The 25310-nt window shown below is 47.9% G+C and overlaps 3 protein-coding genes across 6 annotated transcripts in view; 1 reads left to right on the forward strand and 2 right to left on the reverse strand.

Moving 5' to 3' along the window:
- The window catches only part of CHCHD6 (coiled-coil-helix-coiled-coil-helix domain containing 6), a 114434-nt gene extending 113301 nt beyond the window's left edge, over positions 1 to 1133 (reverse strand). For all 3 annotated transcript variants that reach the window (XM_014946611.1, XM_014946609.1, XM_014946608.1), the window contains exon 1: positions 963 to 1133. In XM_014946611.1, the coding sequence (XP_014802097.1) occupies positions 963 to 1052 (90 nt within the window). In that variant the 5' untranslated portion in view covers positions 1053 to 1133. The remainder of the gene's footprint in view (positions 1 to 962) is intronic.
- Positions 1134 to 2774: 1641 nt separating this feature from the next.
- Positions 2775 to 20613, reverse strand: TPRA1 (transmembrane protein, adipocyte asscociated 1). Of its 2 annotated transcripts, none has more exons than XM_014946811.1 (11): positions 20471 to 20613; positions 15977 to 16164; positions 15687 to 15819; positions 13089 to 13175; positions 11383 to 11455; positions 10261 to 10340; positions 8985 to 9095; positions 8502 to 8562; positions 7378 to 7480; positions 6681 to 6761; positions 2775 to 5601 (listed from the first exon to the last, which is right to left on the reverse strand). In XM_014946811.1, the coding sequence occupies exons 2-11, from the start codon at positions 16150 to 16152 to the stop codon at positions 5367 to 5369; spliced, it is 1140 nt and encodes a 379-aa protein (XP_014802297.1). In that variant the 5' UTR covers positions 16153 to 16164; positions 20471 to 20613; the 3' UTR covers positions 2775 to 5366. The 2 variants fall into 2 exon arrangements, with proteins under 2 accessions (XP_014802297.1, XP_014802298.1); XM_014946812.1 differs by having other exon boundaries at positions 15977 to 16161; positions 20471 to 20582.
- Positions 20614 to 24699: 4086 nt separating this feature from the next.
- Positions 24700 to 25310, forward strand: part of MCM2 (minichromosome maintenance complex component 2) — a 12615-nt gene continuing 12004 nt past the window's right edge. Inside the window, exon 1 of the mRNA XM_014946907.1 lies at positions 24700 to 24739. Within this exon, the coding sequence (XP_014802393.1) occupies positions 24734 to 24739 (6 nt within the window). The 5' untranslated portion in view covers positions 24700 to 24733. The remainder of the gene's footprint in view (positions 24740 to 25310) is intronic.

A 25310-nucleotide genomic window follows, 5' to 3' on the forward strand; every position in this document is an offset into this window, starting at 1 on the left:
AAAAAAAAAAAAAAAAAACAAAAAACAAAAAACCAAACATACCCTATCAGTAAGTGATAAAACCCCCTATCTACTGACCCTAAAGGCTTTACTGCAAAATGACAATTAATCTTCCACAGATATTAAGTTAAATGATTAGTCAAAATGGAATGAAAAAGAAGTAACCACAGCAAAACACACTCTGCAATCCCATTTCAGACAAATCTTAGGGGAAAACCAGATAAAAGTATGAAGAAGCAACAGCAATGAAAGTTATGGTAGTAATAAAAAACCACCTTAAATTACCAATGAAAAATAGGGAGACAAATCTTGACATGGAAAAAAAAATGTTCCTTAATGATAACACCAGCAGTCTCCAGGGCCTGTTTTCACAACACACATGTAGATGTCTGAGCAAAGTTCAGAAAGCAGCTCCCCACTGCCCCTCCTAGAAACACCCCTAATCCTCACTAACCCCCACAGCCTCCTCTCTCCCTGCATGTCCAGGCAGAAGCACTTTGCCGAGGCTCCTGGTATCAGTAGTAAGTGCAGAGCTGTCTCCTCTCAGATGCCCTCAGAGCCTGGCAGGGCCTTTGGCTTCAAACTGCTGGCAAAGCATAAGGCGGGGGGAGATGGGGTTTTAAGCTGCGATGAGGGAAAGAGGGTTGAGAGCAGAGTGCGGAAGGGGAGATGAAGAGCTGGTGTGTCACACTCCACAAGAGCCGTGCTCACGCACTCAGCCCTCTTTCCCGCGGCTCTCCAGCCATCCATCCCACCGCCTCTCCAACGGACAGCTCCTTCAGCCTTGGAGTTTTTCTTCCCTTCTTCCTCGCTGGTTTTCCCCCCTCACCCCCTTCCAGCCCTGCACCGCATCCCCTGACCTCCCTCGCCCTACCCCACCGCTCCGGCAGGGCCTCCCTCAGCCCAGCTCCCTGCCCTCGGCCCCCGCAGCCTCCCCGCCTCCATCACCCGGCCCTGCTCACCCTGATGCCCTGCAGCACCCGCACTTGCTCCCGCTCATCCAGCCCGAAGGAGACCTTCCTGCCGCCGTGGCTGCTCTCGCTGCCCCCCATGCTGGCGGCGCTGGGGACGCCTCTTCCCACCGCGCCCCCCCCCTACACACACCGGGCTGCCGCGGCGAAGTGAGCGCCTCTCCTCTTCCCCCGCCTGCCAACATCCCCGCGCCCCATTGGCCGCCGGCTGCGGGACGGCCAATAGCGCGGCGCGATGCTGGCGGCCAGGCGCGGTGCATGCTGGGGGCTGTAGTCTGCCGGCGGCCGCTGAGCGGGCGGCCTGGCACTGCCCCGGAGGCAGGGTACGGGGCCCCTGCGACAGACCCACGGCGGCACCGAAGCGTCCCCGGGCTCGGCCTGTAGCACCTTGGCCTCGCTGGGCTTCCTCCTCCATCCACAGCTTCGGTTTTGAATGCAGGATCCAACCACCCCGAGAACTTCACTGCACCCCACCCCTGGGGTTCCTTCGCTGGGGCACAATTACCGAAGGAATAAAACCAGCCCACGTGAAACCACGCAGGACATCATTTTTGTTATCTGGGGACTCGTCCCATTGCTTGAGCTCTCAAGACAAGGGCACTGCATGGTGCTGTTTGCTCTCCTGTATGGAAAAACTGTGAAAGAGCAAAGGTCTGGCGAACATCAAACCATGATCCCTCCCTAAACACTCTCAGCAGCCTCTTGTTTGTTTCTAATCTGCCACCTGCTCCCTTCATCTGATGGCACCCAGCTTTTGTACTGAAAAAGCCCATAAACATTCCTTATTCATTCATTCCTTATTCACCTCCGCTGTTCTCCCAGGGTTTCACAGACCTGCATCATTCCTCCTCCAGGCTGGTGGGTTCTCAACCATTTAATTGCTCCTTCAGAAGTTGTCCCGTAACTCTGCTTATTCTTCTCAACCTTCCTTCGGCCTTTTTCAGGTGTAACTCCAGCCAGGTGCCAGGCATCACCTGCAAAGATCCACGAGGGAGAGCAGGCAAAGAAACAAAACCACACCTCAAACCTACAGCTGTGCCTTCCTGTGATCTCCAAGAGCCCAAGGACACCCAAGAGGGCCCACCACCTGCAGGACACTGATGTGGAAGCAGCTGTGATAATGGTGCAGAAGCTCTACAGCACCTTAAATGCCTCTCTACCTACACAGAAGCAGAGGATGCCATTGCAGTTAAGTCCAACAGTAGCATCTCCCTGGGCAGCTTTCTGCATGGAACCTGGAAGGAGCTCTGTAAGGTTTTACTGCGCTATGACCCAACCCCAAGGTGACCCCACTTTCCAGCCTGTACCCCCGCCAAAGGGACCCTGATGAGTGCTGACTGCTGCCAGCACACTTCGCTGGTACTCAGCAGCCACCATGTCCTCCCTGCAGCCAGGAAGCTACCCCGATACACAGTGTTCATTTCAAAGCCCAGAACGAGAAATAAGTAGAGTCAATTCCAACTTCCACACAAGCCTTTTTCCAAGCAAGAGAGAAAGACATCCTTGTAGCCAAGACCCCTGACACCAAACATGCCCAGGAACAGCAAGATCTAGTTACCAAGAGAAGAGTCAAAGACTTCACTGACAATTATTTAGACCTGGAGACCATTCACTGCACAGTCATCTGCTGTCCTAGTAATAGCCTTCCGAGAAGGAAAGATCCATCTCTGACAAAAAGACATCATGTTATTCCATCATTATCTGCCATATTTGTTCAGAGCTTTAAAAAAAAAAAATAATCAAACACCCAAAGATTATTTTTTTCCCCATAACATGGATCATTTGAGAAAGAAAGTATGACCATTTATGCCAAACTTAATTTTATTTCTTTATTTTACAAACAAAAATATACATTTATTCTATATTTTCTCTCTTTGCATCCCACTCACACACATAACACACTTCTGCTCAAGGACCTTTGGGAATATGGCCCAAAGCACTATATATACAGAAAAATACAACAGGAGGAAGGTCAGTCCATGACCTAGCGCAGAAGCTCCTCAGCAGCAGAACGTGGGACGCTCCAGAATTACTGGAGTCCTGCCACCAAAGGACAGGATGGACATGTTGACCACCTGCACAGGTGATCCTTCAGCAAATACTCCTTGGGACGGAAAAGCAGCAGCCCCTTTATTTCTCAACTGCTTTAAAGACCTTCATATCTCTTGGTTCTGTCCAAGGCCCACCAACTCCAGGGAAGCTTTGCAGTTTTCCCCATATTTCTAGTGGCAGCTCGGGAGCAAGAGGAGCCACAGCAGGGCAATTTGGGTGCCACATTGTCCATCCCTTTCAAAGTAAGCAAGCGAGCATGGCTCAGGGCAGTTCACAGCAAGTGACAGGAGGAGCATGGAACACTTATCTCATGTTGCAAGGGCTGAGTTGCCCAGTTACTTGTCCAGCCATTGCATGGAAGGGAAATGTGAAAGGCTGTTGACCCAGACATTGTCTTGTTGACCAAGACAATTCAGCTCTCGCATGTGGACAAATGGAAGCCTTTTTTCTCAAAAGTAAATTTAAAAAAAAAAAAAAGGGGGGGTGGGGGGTGGTGTATTTTCAAGGTGCCAGTGCTACTTAGGGGCCTGCAGGGCAAAGTCCACAGGCAGAAGAGAGAGGCTGCATTGTTCATTAACACAACAAAAAGATAAGCAAAGGGCCTGCATAGTTTTGGCAACCAATATGAACTTTGTGTTCTTACCCAAACTTCCCCAATGGTGGGAACACCCGGTAGCAAATGCTTTCCCCTCCCTGCTGATGATCCAAACTAACACCTCCACACCACACCCTGCATGCTCATCTCCCAGAAACTCTTGCCTCAATATTCTTCAGGAACAGCAGTGAGCTGGGGCAAGGGATTCATACAGTCCCCAAACATTTCAAATGCCCTCTTCTACCATCTCTAATGGAAAGTTGCTATTGCTTATAGCAGATCTCCACCTACCTGGAGGACTCAGGTAGGAAAGCACCCCCAAAGCTAGAGGAATACACCTCTTCATCCTTGGAGAGTACAGTATGTCCCAGAAACCAGTCTGACGCAGCTTTCAGCTGAACAGTCCCTGGACTGGAACACGAGGTCTTGAAACTGTGTGCCAGACAGCTCAGACAACAGTAGTCCCTTTTCCAGCATGGAAGAGGTTAATAAGAAGTTCCAGATAGTCTTTAAGTGAACCACGCTCCACATGCACATAAGTATTTTCAACATATTGAGCCATAAAACCTATTCAGACCAGTAGAAGTCTGGGGATCTGAACTGCAACGTAAGAGGACACTGCCAGAGAAACATATCTATCTCCCACTTGCCTCCCAACTTGGAGCACCAGCCAGCTTGATCCCAGCACACCTATGGTGTTTGAGAGTCTCCAGTCACTAAATGCTGACAGCCTGGACTCACCATGCACTTCTGCTCTGCCTCAAGCACCTGAACATTGCTGGAGCCTTCATCTGCAGAGTCAAGTTCCTCCTTCACAGCACTCTCCAAGACCTTGCCAGAGCCATGAAACAGGGTGCAGATGGAAAATGCACCTACCTCACAGCTTCTATTCTTGAAACTCAGCCCTGATTCAGTGTTGTTCCCTAGATTTTCCTGCAAGCTCAGATGCACAGTAGTGCAGCCTCCATAGACCGTTTCACAGCTACTTCAGATCAGCTACACAGCAGCACTGTCTGTCCTCCTGTCTCACTACTGTTCAGTCAGATGACATCCATGCTGCTGGCTACTAGCCCCCCAAAATACTCCCAGGGCACAAAGAACAGTTCATTCCTCTTCACACCTCTCTTCTCATTCCCACACACTCAGAACACTCAATTAACCCCTAGCAACTGCAGTTCATTATCTTCATCAGTATTAGCTGAAACTAGAGATGAGCCCAGCTGACCAGCTTCCCTCTTCAGACACTGCTATCACCACCTGTGCTGTTGCATTATGACAAGACCCAGGCAACCACACTGCTTGCAAAAGCCCAGGAAGACCATCTTTGGTTTCAAACACCAAACTCTTTCTATATATGTACAATACAGCAGTCAAATCAACACACTCATCCCTAAAGATCATTCCCCTAAGTGGCAGACAAGTGCTTTCAGTCATTGAAAAGGAAGAGGTTCAAGTCAGGCCTGTCTTCTGGGTCATATTCACATCTGGAACATGGAGGATCAGGAAGGTTCAGTGTTTATAGGTTTATGAACAAAACTTTTCTACATCATTCTCAGGTAGCAACAGAAAACGTTCTTTCCAAGAGGATTTGGGCTGCAAACTTAGTTCCACAATAGGTTTCGGAAATCCTAAGGAAGAGAGGAAAGCCATGGCAGATAGCCAAGGACAGATTTCCAATGGATATCCTAACAGCTGTGGCATCAGGGAGCTTGGAAAGAAAAGAATGAGGCATTGTGTGAAGCCCTGCCTTAGGCATTGATGGCTTTCCAGCGATCACTGTCTACGCTGTTGATGCTGCCCACGTGATACGGCATAGAGGCCACGTCATCCAGGTAGGCTGTGGTGTCAATCTGAGTGCTCGAGTAGAACCCAGAATCCATTCCTTCCTTCTTGGCAACAGCATAAGGGTGAGGCAGGTGCACATCCACATCCTCAGGTTCATCCACCTGACATTTGTAGGAGAAAAGGATCTTCGGTTCAGACCTGGAGTGATTGAAAACACACGTGTAAGCAATGCAGTATCACAGCTACTCATCCTTAACAGAAACTCATCAACACTAAGAAATTGTGTATTCAGACCCTAAAAGCTCTTCATGTTAGCTTTCAGTCCTGAAATATACCTAGCAGAGTAATTCCCATAAAGTAATGCTAAATGTAGCTTTGGGCTAAGTCACCTAAGAAATAAAAATGACAGAACCCCAACTCCAGTGTGGGAAAGATGTTCTGATCTTTGGGAGTTTTGAATTACTGAGGGCAACAGCATCCAAAAGCCATTGGACTCCACAGCAGCCTGGTTACTGGCACCAACAGAACAACAGTCCACCTCAAGTTCCATCTGTGCACATCAGGAAAACCAAAATAGAAACACCTGGGGATCAGCAGTTTCCCCCTCTAACTCCAGACACTGTTCCCTTGTGATTTCAGAAGGCAGAAGAGGCACAATTTGGTATTTTAGGCATATGTTCTTAGTTATTTTAAAGCCTGCTGTTTCTCGCTTATAGACAATACAAGCTAAGGCCTACAGAAAAAAAAAAAACGTTTTTTCCTACCAAGATGCATCTCCTCTGAATGGCCACACGGCGGCAACCCCGACCCAGAAATCACACTCCACAGCGCTTCAAACTGGTGACTCTTGGTCCCAGTACCCTGAGGAGCACTCAGCCAAGGGGTTACCTAATCCCTACATTCTTTCTACCGAAACCCACCCAGGAGACCCTTTAGTCTTCTGGGACTCAGTCTCTCACTAACCATTTAGTCACCACCTCCAGCAGAAAAACTTTGTACTAAACAAGATGCAGACACTGAAGAAGTGATCCTCATCAACGTTTGAGAGGAACATTACTATTAACTCTACTTTAAATACAAAGAAGTCTTAGATAGAAGCGAGCAGCCCTGGGTCACACAAGAAAAACTGCAAGGCCATCAATTAAAAACTGGTTCCCTAACTGGCATTCTAGTCCAGCAGCTTCATTCTACAGATATTCTACAGTTCTCCCAAACTTGGGTGCAGAACAATTAAATCACCATATATACCCTCTAAAATCCCATTCCTGGCTACTCACCCAAAGAAGCCTTTCAGGAATGCCACATAGATGAGAGGTGCAAAGAAGCTGAAGTAAAGGAACGTGGTAGCATCAACACAGCTGTCGAGGGCAAAAGGGAACATGATGGAATTTAGCACTCAAGCACAATACAGCTGCATAACACCCGCCACAACCCCCCAGAACGATCCCGTAGCCCTCCAGAGTGCCCAAGCAGAGCACAAGAAAAGTCTTGTGCTAAACACATTCAAACTGGTGCAAAGTAACACACATTGCCATCAATATGTGTCACTGCTCCTAGACACTCATGAGGGAATCATGCCAAGACCCAAGGTCTGACCAAGAGCAGTCTTTTGACTCTCAGAAGTGACACTGATCCCTGCAGAACACAATTCCATACGTGAATAAGGTATCCCCAAGCTATTTCTACTTCCCTCCCGCTTACTACCCATGAAACTTGAGCCGATGACCAGGCATCAGTGGATTCAAACTATTACTCAACACTTGAAGACCACTGCAGAGCTCACAGCTCCACAGAGCTCTCCACTGTGAGTCTCCTGACCACCAAAGAGGTCTTTTGGCACAAAAGAGATCTAACAACTTTATTCCTTCTTAGGAACACAGCACAAGTTTGTTTTCTTGGGAGAGGCAGTGTTGAAACACACTCAAAAGCAATATGAGAAACTGGGCTGCAGACTTGCTCCCCCAGTGTACATACCACAGTCCTTCTATGATGTCCACACAGAGAAGGGCACTACCCAGGCCTTGCACCAGGTTCAGCAGCGCCAGGATTCCAGCATAAACATAAAAACTCTTCCTGGCTGTAGGAAAGACACGGACACAGGTGAAGCTCAACCTCATAAGCACCAGCCCAGCGTAAATCTGTTTGATGGAGATGACAAACCCAACAGAAGCATCTCACCATCCTGTCTGTTTAAAAACTCCTGAAGAACTAAGACTGCATGTGTCTGTCCCATGCTGGCAGGACTGATGGAGGTATTAGCAGACTAACCCATACCCTCCTGCACGTGTGTACACACACAAGATGGGCTTTGAAAACACTTACTCATGGCAACACATGCACAGACTTTCTTGGCAAACATCTGGAACCAGTCACATCATTGAACATAAGAAAAACAAACAAAACCCCCTCAGCTGAACCCGAAATTGTGCCCTTCTGATGCACAGCACTAACAAAACTGCTCAGGAGACTCAGACAAGAGCAGCAGAGTGTGCTGGACACTAGGTAGGTCAGGCCCAGGACATTTGCCACACACATCCACTCCCTCAGGGTACACACACATCGACGCCAACACTACTTAGAGAGAGAACAGCCGAACGCAAACAACTCAGTAACAGCTTCTCTCCCTAATCAAGAGCTGCAGATATTCTGCACAGAAAGAAAATATAGAGAAGCATCTTAAAGCGAATGCCCAGATAAAAATTATGAAGCAGCTCCTAATTAGCCTTTCTTTCCCAGGGGATGACCAGCAGCACACTTTAACATCATACATGCATTTCAAAGGAAGCTGTTATTAAGAAGCCACTTCTTACGGCTCTCTGAAGATTATATATTTATATTACATCTGTATCATTAACTGAGCAGTTTTTTTCATGTAATTGTTCAGCTACTGAAGTAACAATGTAATTGCTGTTATTCCCCTCTCCAAAAGGCACAACATACTATTTTTACAGGGATGACTTATCGGTCCTTCACCATGTATCTGCACACTGAGACAATGGGATGTTCCTGCAGTGCAACCAGATACAGGAACCTCTTACTCCCACCTTTGTTTCTGCTGTCTCCAGCTATACTATGGAACACACACTACAGTGACTTACAGGGCAGTGAAATCCGGTCTTTCAGAGGAGTTTTTGGAAGAATCACCACCAACGAATAGACCTGTTGAGACAAAGAGCTGACTGTTCCACAGCTGCTTGGTGACTGAACTCAACAATCTTTGCAGGGATGGTGTGTGGTGTCGCACACTCCCTTGATGTCTTGGGACAGAGGCACAGACCCCCTGATATTAAACCCTGTGCAGATGTGAGGGCCCCACACCTCACCCCCATCAGCACACAAAGGCTGGTCACTGAGAAAGAACGCAGTGAAGAACATCTCAGTTCAGCTGGAATTCAGCTGCCACAGCTTATGCCACTCCCACCGCACCTTTATTGCTTTGGCTGCAGCATGAGAAGACCCCATGCTGCACTGTAGCAGGCAGGAGGAGGGCTAGGGCTTTATTATACACAGATCATCCTCCTTGCCCCATTTAGAAAATACAAAGAAGCTACCAGAGTGCCTAACACATGCCCAGTACTTACCAGAAAGAAAAAACAGGAGCTGGCAAGCCAAAAGTGTCTCCCCCCATGGCCATAGATGTTGAAGTCTTCTGCTGAGAGGTGGGCATCCGGGTACAGGATTTCCAGGGTGCCCTAGGAGGGAAGTGGCACCAACATGATTCTGTTATAGGCAGCATCCTCAACAGAATGGGTGTCTGGACAAAGGATACTCTGTTGAAAGAAGTTCAGACAAAGCTGTCCCTGCCACCTAAGATCCAACCATTGCTCTGCTTCGACCAAATTAAGCTCACACAGGAGAAGAGGAAGAAACTGAAGACAAGTGAGGGAAAAAAAGTGGCAAAAATCGGCATCTGAAGGAAATGAACATCAATGACATCCCAGTGAGAGACTGAATGAAAGGATAGGGGGATGCAAGCAGTTGTCTATTTGAAATAGAGTTCCATCTACATTTTCATCACTAAAGTAGACCTTCCCTGCTGAAACATACAGAATACAAAAGGCTACATTTGTGCAAGAGCTGGGAAAGGACACTGTCTCATTTACTTGAATTCCTGAAAAACAGTATGAACAGAAGCTCCCATACAGACAGTAGAGAGAGAAAAGTGCTTGTAAGCACCACGGAACCCAGATATAGCTCAAACACTTGATACTTAATGAGGCTCCTCCAGCATTATCATGTGGCAATGATCAGCTCGCTGCCTCCGCAAGCAAGAGCCTGGTCACAGAACAAAGATCTGTGTGTTATTCTGGTCCCTGCCCCAGGAACAGAGACACAGAGCTGACCGCTTACGTACTGAGGAGAATAAACCCAGACACACACTGCATTGTTCAGAGAGATGGAGACACAGCTAATCAACTGAGCTAGCAAGTCAGATGCTAGTTTGAAGGGAAGCAGGAGCTCTCAGCTCTCTAAGACACAGGAGACAATGCCCTAACCCAGCAAGCACACCTCACATCTAGTTTTGATGGCACTTGAGGCAACATTCAAAACTTGTGGCTCAGATACCGAAAAACTCTCACTCCTGTTCCAAGATTCACTAAACAAAATACTCCAGCTAAACCTCACCTCATGTCTTGACCTTGGCAGAGCTGTTCCTGCCATGAAGAGGACAGGGAGATACAGTCTGGTGTATGCTCTGGGGACCCCGCTACACTGCCACAAACATCCAGTCTTCCCCCAAAATCTCAAGAGAACAAAGCTGCCATTTTGCAGATAGGAGTCCCACACCTAACTGCCTAACTCCAAGCAAAGCCCCCCTCTTGTGCAAAGACTAATTCTCTGTTCCAATATACTCACCTGGGTGACAGAATATGCCAGAGACAGCACTGTAGTGATTGCTAGAACACGTTTCACACTCGACTTGCTCTCCAGGTGACCTGGAATTAAGGAATACAGAAGTGACTCAGGATGCGATCCCAGCCCCGGTAAAAATCAAAACCAGTAGAGGTCAACATTTGTATTTCCACAGGCCTTCAAGAGATGGTTAGAGCTCACTCAACCACTAGAAACTGCTTCCCTGTTTGGAGACTTGAGCCTCTCACAGACAAAATAATACTTACAAACCAACAGATTTTAACTTGCTTTCCTTCTTCTCACACTAGTATACAGAAAGCAACTAAGTCCTTCCTCCAGGGTTACCAAAATAAAAAAAATAAAAAAAAATAAAAAAAGGAGTCAGAAATTACTCCAGAATCATGTACAGTGATATGTTGCAAAGCTTCTTCTCAGGAAAAAGCTGACGGGAGACTGGGTTAGAGCAGGGAAAAAGGGCTTACATAATTTAGAGAAATCTGCACTGGAATATGCCGGAGCAGACAATCTCCAGAAGCTCCTCCCAACCAAAACTATTCTATGAGTCCTCAAGATATGAAAAAATTAGTGCTCAGATGTCCCACTGGCATATGTAACAGTGACACCTACCAACTCCCCTCTCCTCTACCTCTGACCCACAGGAAGAACTGCTCCAAACAGCTTTTTCATTCGTACAGCTGCAAAAAGTAGAGTTATAGATTGCAGGTACAGTTAAAGCAGCTGAATGAAGCCAGGATGGAATCAAACCAACCAAGGAGGGAATAGAAGGAACCCCAAAAGAACCATCTTAAATAAAATTGGGTTGAAGCAAAGATCTGACAGTTGATCTTTGCATAAGCCTTCTTTACCTGAGCTGTACACTCTTTCACCACATGCATGCAGGACAAAGCAAGCACATATAAATCCTAAAACTGCACAAGCCATTGATCTGTAAATATAATCAGGCTTTCAGCCATTAACTAAAACTGCCCAATTTGTCCTTTGTCTTTATTCTAGAGCTCTTTCATTTCATAGAATCAGCGTCTCGACAAACTTACAGATGCAGCCTCTGTGGAACAAAAGGGAATAGGAAACATTCAAAGCACTGAAAAACCTCCTGACACGTACCAAAGGCAAGGCCTAGAATCACCACACTCAGCTCAATCGCCAGAAGGAAGAACCTCGTGATCTCCCACAGGATCTGAGGGATAACAGAAACCAGATACACATGATTAGAGAGAGCCACGAACCAGTCGGAAGTTAATACAGCAAAACTCCACTCTCTGCTCCAGGGGATGACAGCCTTTGAATGGAGCAGGTAATTTCCACAAACCTTCCTCGTGTTTCATGGGGATGTTAATAATATGGTTGTTCCAAGCCCTGTCCATGCTTGTGAAACAGAACAGTTGTGTGGGAGCAAGCAAACAGCACGCCTATGGAGAGAGGAAGTGGCCATGGTATGCCACACTTGAGGATCTGTCACTTGTCTTGGATGTGTTCTTTCTGCTCTACTCCCAAGGAGCACAAACCCAAGGAGACCTTAAAAGTATAATATTAAACAGGACCAGTTCTTAAAGCAGTAGATTCTGTAGTACAGTTATGACTGAATAAACTTTGTATTCTGCACTCCAAAGCTACTGGTCCTGAAATCTAAAGTATACTCAACTCTAAAGCCCTCCCACTTGCAGCTTATCATTTTCATTCCCAGGCTTTATTTGGTGAAACAGACCAAAAAGCCAGCAGGTGAGGCAACTTTCCAGGTAGTCATGCAATAAGTCAGTGCCAAACCTAGAAAAAGAACCCAGATTCTGGCTTATCCCTTTCCTCTGAACACTGAATAGCACTCTCTTGAAGACACACAATTGTTTAAGTGGCATTTGGTGAGACGCTCCTAACCTCAGAAAATACACAGTGTGCATATACATATATACAAATGAGAGAGAGAAAACAAAAGAAACATAATAGACATGATAGAACATATGTTTTTACAGGAAAAATTGACCGAGTATCTGTCTTAGTGCATGACTTCCCAGCAAGGTGCACTTAGCAGCAACATCAACACAGCTGAAGAAAAGCACCTTCTCATCTCTTCTCTATTATTCAAGTCCTGGACCTACATCTATTCAACAGATGTGAATTAAAATGCTCCAAACATCCAGCCACACACAAGCAGTGCATTGCAACACAGGTAAAATTAAAGGGAAAAGCAAAAGAACCACACTGATCCCAGAGAATAAAGCCAGAAGACCTGTACTCTGTGGGTAGCTCTTGTTCCTCTAACAGATCAAGAACTAGAGAGTTTTTTGTTTTAGGTAATATTCTGCTACAGGTCAAATGACTGCAAAGGAACAGCACATACAAAGCCGTTTCCTGTTTGCTAAGGGCTCGTCCTGTGCTCAGAGTGGCTGCAAGGACATTCAGTTATCAGTCTCAAAAGGGAATTTGAGGGAATTTATTTGCTTTCAATACAAAAGAATTAAATATTTTTCAAAGAGCTACTCAAATATTGCAAGAGTAACAAAGGCCAGGTCTGGCCTATCCACTAAAGTTCTCTGAATGTTTAGCTCCTGCAAAGCAGAATCATTCCATCTCTACAACAGGAAAGGTTTGCTGCCAGCACTTGTGTATCTATTTTAGGAAGTCCATTGTTTTACAGTCCTGGATGTTGTGATCATTTGGATACAGCTATCAGAACAGGATTCCATAGTAGATATAGCTATGACTACTGGAAAAAACCACATTCTTCTTGTATGCATACAAAAGGAAAGACTTAGCAGATTGCTGTGTCCAGAACCACACAAAGCAGAGACTCTAAAAATCAGCATTTTACCTACCTTATCAGCGACTGTGGCAGCATCAGAGGCACTCACAGTCATGGAGACAACAGCACGGGCAATACCAACTAAAGCCACCACAAATACCTACACAAAAAGATATCAAAAGTGAGCTCATGTCAAAAGGCATATACACAGCAGTGACCAGAAACCCTTTTGGAATATCACTTCCAGGTCGGCTTTCAAGTCTGACAATGCATACTAAGGATTTTTTGTAGCAGATTAGAGCTAATTTCCCAAAGAAGATTCCTCAGGCCTGTTAGAGGTAGGAGTACTGGCTTAGAATTTAGGAAGGAACAGATTTCCTCGGCTGTCAGATTAAACAGCTCCAAAGAGGTTTCATCCACTCCTTCTAACAGCACCTTTACAGGCAGTCTTCCCACCCTTTAATCCACTGGGGCGGGGGAGTAGAAAAAACAGACAAAAAACACATCCCTCCAAATTACAATATCAAGTGCTTGATATGACTGAATAAACACACCACATCAGATAACAGAAGCCACTCAATTCCAGCTACTACACTTCAGATCTGTGATAAAACTAAAATCTGCAGTTCTCTCAACAATGACAAAGCTGAGGAACACAGAGGAAAAAAAACCTCAGTTGCAGCCAACTTAAAACATCTTACCTTGCTGCACAGTGCAACACAGAGATACCCAAATCAGCTCATGTACCATTTAAGCATGACAGTGTGGAGCTCAGCAAGGCTAATTTACCAACTCCCTTGCTGTCACAGCCATACTATGCAATTAAGAGCTCAGCTGGATGTATCCACCCTCCGCTGTGCAGACTTACCCTCTAAGAAAGCAGATTTTTCCAGATAAAATTCTCCAAGTCAGAGGCTAATTCTAATGATGCAGGTAAGAGACAGCTAAATCTATTACAGAATGAAGAGAGTCCAAGCTGATTCCAAGGTGACTGGAGAATAGAAATGACCAATAAACTACCTACAGCTGATTATTTCCTCCCTGGAAGAAGAAGGGATGCAAATGCCATGAAAGAAGAAGAAGAATACAACACTTCTCCTGGGGTGGAAAACTCTGGGACAAAACACTGACAAAAAAGAAAGGTCCCTGAATATATGGTGTTCTGAAGCCGCAACAACTCATTGGAGCTGAAAACACACCCTTTTTGCTTCCTCTCTAAGTAGGTAGAGACTCTTCCCAATCTATTAACTTTGTTTTAATCACTGACTCCACAAGAAAGCATTCCTTCAAGGCATGACAAACAGCTGTTTGAAAGGAAATCCTCACCAAACACACTTACATCCTCATTTCCCAGTAACATACTCCAGAAGATCAAACTGCATGAGTTTTCCTCTAAGGCTGTTTCATCACCTTCTGCTTCTCACGCTGTTTTGAAAAAGCCAACCTCATACAGCCAGTTCCCTTTTTTCTTCCCTTTGGTTTCTCGGAGTTTCGCTTTTCAAAACCTTTGGCATGAACTTTCTACTGAGCCACGTGCATTAAACGAAGCAAGAAGGAAGATTTAAATTCTGATTGGAAACAGTTGGTACTATTTTTAAAAGTTTGGAGCACTTGTGTGTCTACCTGGTCATCCACAGCTATGCACAAGCCCAGCAACCACACTCCAGGCCTGAAAGAGCTAACAAGACTTTCCACCAAAGATTCAGTTGAGGCCACTAGCCCAGATTAGGTTTTGATGCTTCTTGGGTTTTGCCATGCCAGTACCTGTACACAGCCCAAAGAGGATGCCTCCCATCTAATCCAATTCAAACACACATTTACTTCTACAGCCTGGACCAATCTCACTGAGGAAGAGAAAGCTCATTATGCTACACACCGAGGCAAGCCAAGATCTCAAATAGCACCTATGATAAAGCTTCTGAACTACATTTTTAAACAAATCCAGGTAGGTCCTTAGCTGCATTTAGTGTGAGCAGTACCACAGATAATAGGTATGAAGTTCAGGGATTTCTATAAAGACTACTTTAACATGATCAACAGTTGCCCATGCCTCCTTACGCTGGGGAGAGGAGAACAGACAAGGTCTTACACATTTGAGAGTCGTAACTGTATCATCTGTATATTCTGTTTCCACCTTAAGAAGTAACAAGAACATCATCAAGTCAGCAGTCACTTTGATATGACAGGAAAGACACTAACAGAGTTGTCTACATTTCCAGACTAACCAGAACCTTGTCACATCACCAGTTGCTACAGCAGATGACCAAGCTTTCTAACAGCTTCAGGGATTCTCTGGAGTTTCATTTTCCCTACCTCAGTGAGAAGCTGGTTTTGTGTCACATGTGACTGCAAGGAATAGGAAAGTGAAAAGTGCTAAATTCTGTGACAGAAAAGCAACAAAAAAAGGGGAAAGAAGAAAAAAATCACCACATGAGAACAAAATCCACCCAATTCCAGCAGATATGGTCCCAGAATCTGTGAAAAGCAGAATTCAGACAGTGAAAAAAAATACTAAAAATCTGTGTCTACTTCTTGTAGTATACCTTCAACTAAAACCAGACTATATCCCTGTGAGGTCTGGTCTACAGTCTATACTAGTTCAGTGATATTGTTCATGAGTGATAATAAAAAACACTCACTCTTCCGTTCAAAAGCACAGAGCAGTACTCACTAGTATGTAGAATGTAGTGAAGATTGGGCTGGAAGTGACCCGGATTTTGGCCCTGGCAGAGGGCAGCTTCCAAAGAAGAAACATAAAGAAAAGCACATTGGGAACCAGGAGCAGAAGATCCCAGTAGCGGACTCTGCAAGAAGTAAATAAAACAGATTTTTTTTTTTTTTCCTCCCCTGTTCTTCAGCATCTAGAAGGCATCAGCCCCAGTTCCTTCTCAACCAAACCGAGAAAGAAAGCTCTTTCCCCTGGCCCAGGGCCAGACCGTGGTCCCATTTCCTCCATCTCACCTGGATTTCCCAATGTCCTCATAGAGCAACAACAGGCACTTGTGTGGCACAGTGATGTTGGTGTCGTTGATTGCCTGCGTTGTTGTCGGGGTCAAAGTCGTCACATTATCCACTGCTGTCACCAGGGCAGTCGAATGTGTGATGTTGTCAGACACGGATAATCTCATCACAGACATCCTGCCTTCCTTCTGGTCCAGGTCAAACACAGTGCAAGACAATCACAGCAGAGATAAAAAGCAACATTAGATCAGTTGTGAGTCAGAGTTAAAACACACATCCCTGCCATTAGGTTCCTGCATAACTGCTTCCTGCTTGTTACAGCAAATTATCATCATCAGAAAGACTGTATTGCACAATGAAATGCCACCTGCCCTTACTCTGCACACAGCCATTAGGGTGGACAGCACAAAACCACTATCTTATATCAGAGTAACAACCACCTTCAAAATAGTGTAATACTACGCTGGATTAAATTTTGTGATTTTTTTTTTTTTGAGCTTTGGCAGATTCATAGAAGAAATCAAGACTCAGCAGCAATATGTGGCATCATCAGATGGAGACAAAAACTCTGCTGTACCAAAACATGAATGATCATTCTAGCTCCCAAGATCAATAAGTTATAGTCATTGATTTGATTTAAACTACTGCAAACTGAAAATCAAGTCCCCTACCTAAAACCCATTGCTGTTACCAACCCCACAGTCTGAGAGCAGGGAGAGCCTCACATACTTTTACCTTAAGGGACTGTACAGACTTTATCTTCCAAAACCAACACTGGCAAAAGCCAAGATTCAGCATTTTTCTTCCAGCCCTCTACAAGACACAACTGTTTTGATTTTAAGCAGAACAGTAAGGCTGTGAAAAGACAGCACCTTTCTAAAACCCTGTTAGTGTAAAGGTCTCCAACAACTTCTTTACGTCCACCAGTCTCAACTGCACTGCACTTCTCAGACACAGATCAGCAGCATCACCACTGGTAACACTCACAAACCCAGAACCAGACGCAGCTCTACCTCACAGGTTTCCTAAGGTCAAACTATCAGGCAGCAGAGCACTACAGTCAGAATCAGAAAATCGTGGCACTAAGTTCTTTCACCTGCCCTACCTTATACCTCTCTGACAAGACAGAACTTCCCACTCCCCGGATGAAACTTCTTTGAGCTGCCTTCCCAGAGAGAACATCCACTTTTTTTCTGCCATCTGTCCATCCCCCAGGCCCTACACTGCTGGGGTATTAACTGTCCCTCCAGAAATTAAAGGGAAACTCTGTTCTGCCGTCCATAAAACTCCACACACTTCATGCCTGTGCCAATGGCTTTGGCAGAAACAACAGTAGCAGCAGTTTATCCCTCTGCTGGTTCTACGATCACCTTGGAACCTTAAGTAGGCTATGGCATACGGTACTTCAGAGCATTATTTAGTATATACTAAAGTTTTTACCTGATTTACCTTACTAAGCCTGCCCCTGGTTCAATGTATCACCTTGTGCAAATCTCTCCTCTTCCGACCCTAAAACAGCAACCTTCACCTTAAGGCACTTGACTAGCTAATAACTGAATGCAAACACAAAAGTCCTACCATCCCTCCTGGCACTCCCCAAAGAAGCTGTCACGGATGACACACAGATTAAAAAAAAAAAATCTCTCTCATCTGGCATCTTAAAGATGCACATTGCCATAGACAGTGCTCTAACAATCTGTGTGCTAGGGTCAATCCAGGATTCATCTCAAAAAAAAATCTCCCTGACTTTAGCCCTGGTTGGCACAGCAAAAACTGACAGCGTCCATGACAGGACTCGGAAGGTATTTTCCCTGCGAGGTTCTGGGTGACTCACGAGTCAGAAAGAATCAGTCCTGTGTCAGCTGTTGAGCTCTTAGAGTTCAGTAGCACCTTCCCCACAAGCTGCTCGAGACCGTCAGCCACAGACTCTTCTTTCTCTTCAGAGGCTGAAACTCCTCCCAGACCTTCTGAGGGGTAAGGGGATCATCCCAGCCTCAGCTAACAAACCCTCCCTTTGATTCATCCACGCTGACAGATACTCACTGAGCTGGGATTTTCCTTTTGCAACTGCCGTATGTTGTACTACACAAGAGATGTCACATTAAATAAACATAGGCAGACCTGGAAAGATCAACTTTGTGCTGAGATGGCAAAATCTGTGCCTAAAAATCCTAGTTCTAGTAGAGGTTCCAGCAAACAACCTTCATATTCCAGACTTCTCTCTCTTCCCTCCAGCTTCTCGCTCCTCTGAACTGACACCATTGAGAATGATTTTCTGTTAATTTCGCTCCATTCTCTTCCTCTGAAACACCACTGCACCTCAGCAGCAGTGAGAACAAGTATGTTCACATTTGCCTACACAGGAAAAAAATCCTACCTCATATTTAAAAAAAGCTGAGAAAGGGTAGAGAAAAACCTTGCAGAGGATGGGCAGAATAACATCATCAACTGCAAACCACCACAACCTCCTAATATCTCTTCTGGGACAAGGAATTTAATCTGCCTGTCACACTGAAAAGAGCTTGAACATAAAGCTGCAAGAGAGCTACAGGGGAAAAACATCTTCCTTATGAAAAGAACAAACAGGCTCCATTCTTTTCCCCTAGAAGCCACCACTATCACACAACAGCAGCGAGCTGCTGATAAGGAGAGGAGTTGGCCACATGTAACGGAGCTCCAGTCACGAGGTTTCAAAGGGCAAAGCAGAATGAAGCTTACCTCTCAGCCAGGCTGCTCGCTACGGCCTGGAATTAGTATCCTATTCTTCCTCCCAAGACAGAGTATACACAAAGGCATAGCAACAGAACATCCAACACGATAAGAAAGGACAGCCAAAGCCATCAGCCAGACAGCATGATCCCCATGCTTTTCTAATAGCTAAGGCCTACAGCAAGGATGTAGAGAACTGTCCCGTTCCTGTCAAAATTGCCAGAAAAAAATTCCACAACAACAGGACCAGGAACTGATGGCAAGGATCCGGCTAGACTTTGTCATCCCCAGCAACGCTGCTCCTTACAGAACACTGTCCAAACCCTTGCCTTGTCTAGCCCAAATTACATCCAGTCAGCTGAGCATATCCAAGAGATCACTCACCACACCCTGCCTCCACTGGGATGTTCATTTCAGCCAGCCCAACCTACGCAACAGGGGTAAAAAATCACCCCAAAGCCACATAAAAGGAAACCAGTGCCACAGTCCTGGCCCACCTTTTTCTTCTAGCAGCAGCTCTACTCACCATACATCTAAAACCAAAATAAAACGGTTTTCTACACCACAGCTGAAGTCAACCTGACTTGGCTGAGGTCTATCCCCCTCCTCTCCAGGCCCTAGCCTCCCAAGCTGTGTTCAGAGCAAGAACCTCCGCAGGACTCGCAGGCTGCTGGGACGGTCAGTGCTGGGGAAGGCTTTGCTGGAAATGACTGCTGCTCGCCCAGGGGATGCTGCTTCTTGATTCATGCCACCCTAACTGTATCACAGCTCTGAGAAATTCAGGGCTCAAATCACTAGCAATTCTCTGTGCTCTCAAAGCCCAAGCACATAAAGGTGAATTACACACTACCGCAGTTTCAGCTCTAATTTAAAAAAAAATGAAAGCTTTTTTCCTTTCTTTCTGAAAACTGTAATCAGAAAGTCTTGCAAGTACAGATGATACTAGAGTTAAGACTTCTCCTTAAAACACTGAATTCATGCAGAGAAAACCACACTGACCAGATTCCTGCAAAAAAGCCTTTTGTTTCATTTTCCTTTTTAAGATGGCCCTTTAAATCTCACTCTCAGTTACAAAAATTGTATAATGCATTTTACCCTTAGAACAAACTCACAAGAAAAGAATTTCCCATCAGTGACCAAGAACCATTTTCTCTCCCAAGTTTCATTTTCACATTTCATTCTGAACTAAACTTAAAAAGAAAGGAAGTGCAATGCTAAAAACAACCAAAGTAAAACACTGAAAGCAGAAGTATCAGCAATAATCCGAAACTCTCAGACAGAGAATCCCCGTTCAGGGATGTCTTTCAGAAATAAGTACATTAAGTTTTAGACTGGGCAGAGGCGCCTCTGGAGGTTCCCGGGCTGCAAACGCAGGCACAAAGCTGCCTTCCAGGGACGGGCTGCAGCGTTTGCGGAGGGCCGGGCAAGAAACCCGGAGAGCAGCGAGGTCCGTCCCGGCCACCGGCAGCCTCTGGGCCGGTACCGGCTGTACCCAACGCCCGCAGCGCCCCGGGCAACGCACGAAGCTTTCTCTCCTGCTTGTACGCCAGACCCGGGCAGCTGGGGAGCGAGGAGCGGGCTGCTAAAGCCTGGCAGGTCCGTTCCGGCTCCCCGCTCACCCGGGGCCGGCCGCCCCACCGCTCACCTCAGTGGGCCGCGGCCCCCGCCGCAGCCGGGCCGAGCCACCGGGGCAGGCCCCGCCGACCCGGGATGAGGTGCCCCGGTGCTTCTCCCCATAAACCTCTCCCCGTAAGCCCCCACTCCCGGCTCCAGCCCCTCTCCTACCCGCCGCGGGCCCGGCCCGCCCGGCCCTGCCGCCCCGGCGACGGGTTCAGTCTCGGGGGCCCAGCCCCGCCATCCCAGGCCCCGGCCCCGCCGCTCCCCTCAGCCAGGGAGCGTGGCTGAAGAGCGGCTCAAGCAGAGCGCCGCGCGGCCAGGGCAGACGGAGCGGCGCCTTTTCGGTAAGGCCCAGAGGCGCTATTGAGAGAGGGTCCCCGAGAGAAGTGCCATTTCGGCCAATCAGAGACCAGTGCTGTCAAAGAGGCCAAAAGAAATAGAGGCGTGAGCCAATGGGAAGGGGCGGGAGGCGGGACTCTAGGAGCGGGCCCGCCGCGCCTTAAAGGTGCTCTGTCCCCGTCTGGACCCCTGCGGGACAGGGAGCAGGGGACGGGGAACGGAGGGAGGACGACTAGTGGCCCTGGCGGCTGGTGGCCCTGGCGGCGGGTGGCCCCCTGCCCGGCCCTGCAACGGGTGGGAGACTCAAAGCCTCCCCATGAGCCCCAGTGCTGAGCCCCACTGCGCGGAGGCCAGGTCTACCTCTGCCCCTCTCCCTCCCAGGCCCTGCTGCCATCTTGACACCGCACGGGCGGTGGGGAGCTCACAGGGCAGGGCCCAGCAGAAGCCTGGCCTCGCTGCAGGCAGGCAGGGATAGATGTGGCCTGTAAGGTGCTGGGTCTGTGTGTTCCAGCCTGATGGTGGCTTCCAGGCCACCCCAACCCCACACCCAGCGGCCAACACTCCCTGACCCAGCACCCGCATCGTCACACACCTCGGGGGCGCAGAGAAATTAGGCTGCTCCTGTAAAGGAATTATTGATTGCAAGGCAGGAGAGTTAATCATTTTCTCCCATGGACTGGATCCTGTAATCAAGTCCCTGCAGCAGAGAATGATTAACAAGCTGGAGAGTTTGGCTTCTAAGGGAAGTTTGAAGCTGAGGGAATTAGCCCAGCGTAGCTTGGACAACAGCAGCTAAAGGGAAATAGGATAATAATTAGCAGGATTTGGAGGCACAAATACCAGGCAGAAAATAAAAGTTTTGTGTAGCAAATGAGGGAATAACTGGGACAAATGCGCCAAGATTTATGAAGAAAACAACTGGCTAAAAACAGCAGAGACAGGTCATTCTTGGCAGTGAGAGCTGTCTGACTGAGCAGAGTTTCAAGGGGATGCTTCTTATCTGAGTCACTTCAAGGGCTGGAGGATAAACTCTGGCGTGGTTTTCTACCAGTGGTTCACCTGGGGCTCTAGAGATTGCTTCTATAGGGATGAAAGGCTTTTGCTGAGCTCAAATTTGTTGTACAAGGTCTACACCTCTTCAGAAGATCTGTATATTGATCAAGTTTCATGCCCTGCCCTCGCAAACAGGACACACAGCGGGTTTCAGGCCACCCCCCACATACATCTTCCTCAACTTAAATCTGCTTGATCCTCTTCTCAGGTTTGATTTTCCAGTTTTGATGCAGCAAAGCCTCACGGAGGGGACATCCCCTGAGCCCATGTTACCTGCCTCAACCCTGTTCCTCTGATTTTCCACTGGGGTGAACTGGGTTTTTATGCTGATGTCATGCATTTGGAATGACATCTGGAGAAGCCGGTCCTTAGCTTGTCTCTTCTCACACTGTCGTTCAGGCTAATGACATGTTGCAATATTTTGGCACGTTCTATTTATGGATCCGAGCTCAAAGGCTCAGCAGGCACCAGCATCTCTGAGTTACACAAGATACACTTGCGTTTAAAGAGAGGTGGAGTGCTTCTGCCTAAAAAGTGCCTTGGTAACAGGAGTAAAATCCATGTCTTCTCACTTGTAGCCTCAGGCGCTAACTAATCAAACGTGTTACCTCCCACATAACTGTGTCAAAAAGGAGAGACTTTGCTTTCCAATCCACCTGCTCTCTCCATCTGATCCACTCTGAAGCCAAAGCCCAGCCCTTGGGACACCAGCCCCAAAAGCTGTCTCTCGGGCAGAAGATTGCTGGGTGCCACCACAAGGACGGTGACACTTTAGATGTTGCCTTCCTCACTGCTTCCATGAAACAGAGGAGGTGGGGAATCCACACTTATGTCTCCCTTGCATTTACAAGCCACTGCCTTTCAGCCTAAACATGTTGTGTGCAAAAACGTAACTAACTGTGCTCATCCCACCTCCAGGGACTGCCATGTCTCCTTAACTGCACACATCCTCCCACGTCAGCTGAGAACTGCTGCTCTGTGTCATCAGGTGGCGGGGCTCACTCTGTTTGTCCTCGCTGTGTCACCTGGTGTTGCTGGGATGAAGTAAGACAAGAGGTGGTTATCTAGCAGCCCTTGCTGTAACCTTGATGGCCCCAAGGAAGGCTGGCACTTGGTGCTGTACCTTCTGTGATTTGCTGTCCTTTGGCAATCTAACCTGACTTGGAGGCTTCAGAGGCGGAAGGTGCAGTCGTGGTTTCCAGACAGCATTACACCCTCGTATTGCCACCAAATCCCACTATTCTAGGACATTTTTATCTCTCTAAAATACTCTTTAAGCTTTTTATTAGATCAATCTACTGGACAGGATATTACTTCTTATCCAAAACTGCTTTGCTGTTGAGCAACCCCAGAGACAGATGTGGCTGCCTTGTTTCAGAGCTGCTCTACCAAGCTCCTGATTTCTATCATTGGGCACAAATTTGCACCATCTGGGCTGCACTCCAATGTTTCTGTCTGTCTTTTCACGAGAAATCCAGTCCCCAGGAGTCCTCCTGTGCTGTAAGCCACCAGTCTGCAAAATCCCAGTGGCGTGTTTTGATACAGTCAGGAGTTTGATGCTCAGCTGTGACCACCCCAGTGAGAGGTCCGTGCCCTGTCTGCATCCCAGCCCTCTCGCCTGCCCCAGTGCCTCCTCTCCAGCACAGCAGAAGGAGCCCTGTCCCATGCATGGTGGCCACCTGATTTTAGGGATGGTTTTAGCTGCCCAACTTCAGCTCTTCCCAAAGAGACCGAGCACCTTGGCTCAAGCACAGGACCCAAAGCTGGCACCCAATGAGAGCAGTGAAAACACAGACATGGTCCATGGCCTTGTGGGATGAACAGACAGAAGAGCTGTGTGTCCATCCAGCCGTCCAGTGCCTGGAGAGACAGTGGCACCCTGTGGTGAGACCAGTTCATCACAGCGTGTCACCTGGCTCTTGTCAGACAGCACCACCTTACACGGGCCCTGGGCTGCCTTCCTTTAAGCCACTGTGGTCTCCAGTAGCCTAAAAGTGGGAGCATTTCTGAGGGTCCCTGATTCACGCTGAGCACCAGCCAGCTCCCTGTCATCTGGCACAGAGACGAGGATGAGCCACTCTCCTATTTATATCGTGATGCTCCTGCTTTGCTATATTTGTTCTGGGCTGAATCATCCCGCTGGGCTCCTGGAAGACCCATTTCAGGTCTACGACTGTCAGCTGCCTCTTCAGTCACTTTTGCTTCTGGTGTCTCCTGTTCCAGGGTTACTGTCCCACCTCTGCCTGCAGCCAAGAGCAGAAATAGCCTGTTATTAAATAGGGGTCAGAAACCCTTCAGAGAAGACAGATCTCCAAAATCCAAGCCACTTCCTATTATGCAAGACCCCGTGGCCCAGAATGGAGGTGTTTCACCGCCTTGTCGAACATCGGCCCGTTGCTTTTTTTGTCTATCTAAATTCTTCTTCCAGTTTCTGTGGGACAGGTGATCTTCTTCCGTTCCTCTCCCAAACAGCATCGCTTGCTGCGCCAAGCAGCTGTGGAGACAGATGTGCCTGTTCTCCAGAATGGCTCTGATTAGCTCCCCGTCACTGCTACTACATACACTCAAGCCAAAAAAAACCCAAAAAAACCCAAACCCCAAACACCAGAACCCATTTCCCACCTCTTACAGTTTAAAGCTGGTTCAAGGGGCTCTCCCGTGGGTCAGTGTCAAACCTGGTCAGGCTTGACTTTAGCCGCAGAAGAGGCAGACAGAAGGACACGAACACGGGAATCCACAGCGGGATCTCTCCCGTGGCTCGTGTTCCCGGCAGGAGGGGACCCCTCCCCCCTCCCGCCCAGCGACAAATGCCCAAATGTTTGCCAACGCCTGCCCCTGCTGCCCACCAGCCTCCCGAGCCCCCTCCGGCCGTGCCCGGGGGTGGCCGTGCCCCATTGCCCGCCGCCTCATCCATATTCATTAAGCGGGGCGGGGCCCGCCTCGGGGCCTATTCATTATTCATAAGGTTTCGCGCGCTTTTGTTGACCACGTGGGCTCGTTTTCGCGCGCAATCCGGCTGGGCAGGAAGAAGCAGCGGCGATGGCGGTGAGCGGCCGGGGCCGGGAGCGGGTCGGGTCGGGTCGGGTCGGGGGGCGGACCCCGGGTCCCCCCCGTCGCGGGCGGCTTGGCACGGCGGCGGTGCGGGGTCCGATGGGGATTTGGGGGGAGAAAAAGAGGGGAGGTAAATGGGGGTGCGCTCGCCGGGGACACCAGAAATGCCGTGGTGGGAGGTTTCTTATGGGCTCTGCACCGGAGCAGAGAACCGGCGGGGCTGGGGTCGGGATGGGGGAGCGGATCGAAGCCCTTCCCGCCCCCCCCCTGCTCCAGCTGCGCTGGGCTGGGGGGGGCGCGTTTCCCCCCCAGCGCTCCCATGCGTTTCCCTTGTCGTTTGCTAATTATTTTTAGTCATCCGCCTTTTCCTAATTCATAGCCCCCCTTCTGCCCCCCCGCCCCTATCGCGGAGGCCCCTGGAAGCGCTGCCTCTCCTCTCCCCCTGGTGCCGGGGGTGGGGGGGAATGCCCCGACCCCCCCCCCCCCCCCCCCCCTTATTTTTCCCTTTTCACTTCGTTTCCTTTCCTTTCTTCTTTGTGAATAAAAGACTGGGGAAAACAGAATG

This window comes from Calidris pugnax, unplaced genomic scaffold, assembly GCF_001431845.1.
Source record: "Calidris pugnax isolate Ruff unplaced genomic scaffold, ASM143184v1 scaffold81, whole genome shotgun sequence".
Lineage (NCBI taxonomy): Eukaryota > Metazoa > Chordata > Aves > Charadriiformes > Scolopacidae > Calidris > Calidris pugnax.

What these genes read in the sequence shown, in the direction of transcription:
- TPRA1 (XM_014946811.1), bottom strand. Translation starts at nt 16,152, where the DNA reads ATGTCTGTGATGAGATTATCCGTGTCTGACAACATCACACATTCGACT. An exon ending in TCACTACATTCTACATACTA is followed by an intron (nt 13,176 to 15,686) that starts GTGAGTACTGCT and finishes CTTTTTGTGTAG; the next exon opens with GTATTTGTGGTGGCTTTAGT. An exon ending in AGACCGGATTTCACTGCCCT is followed by an intron (nt 7,481 to 8,501) that starts GTAAGTCACTGT and finishes TCTTTCCTACAG; the next exon opens with CCAGGAAGAGTTTTTATGTT.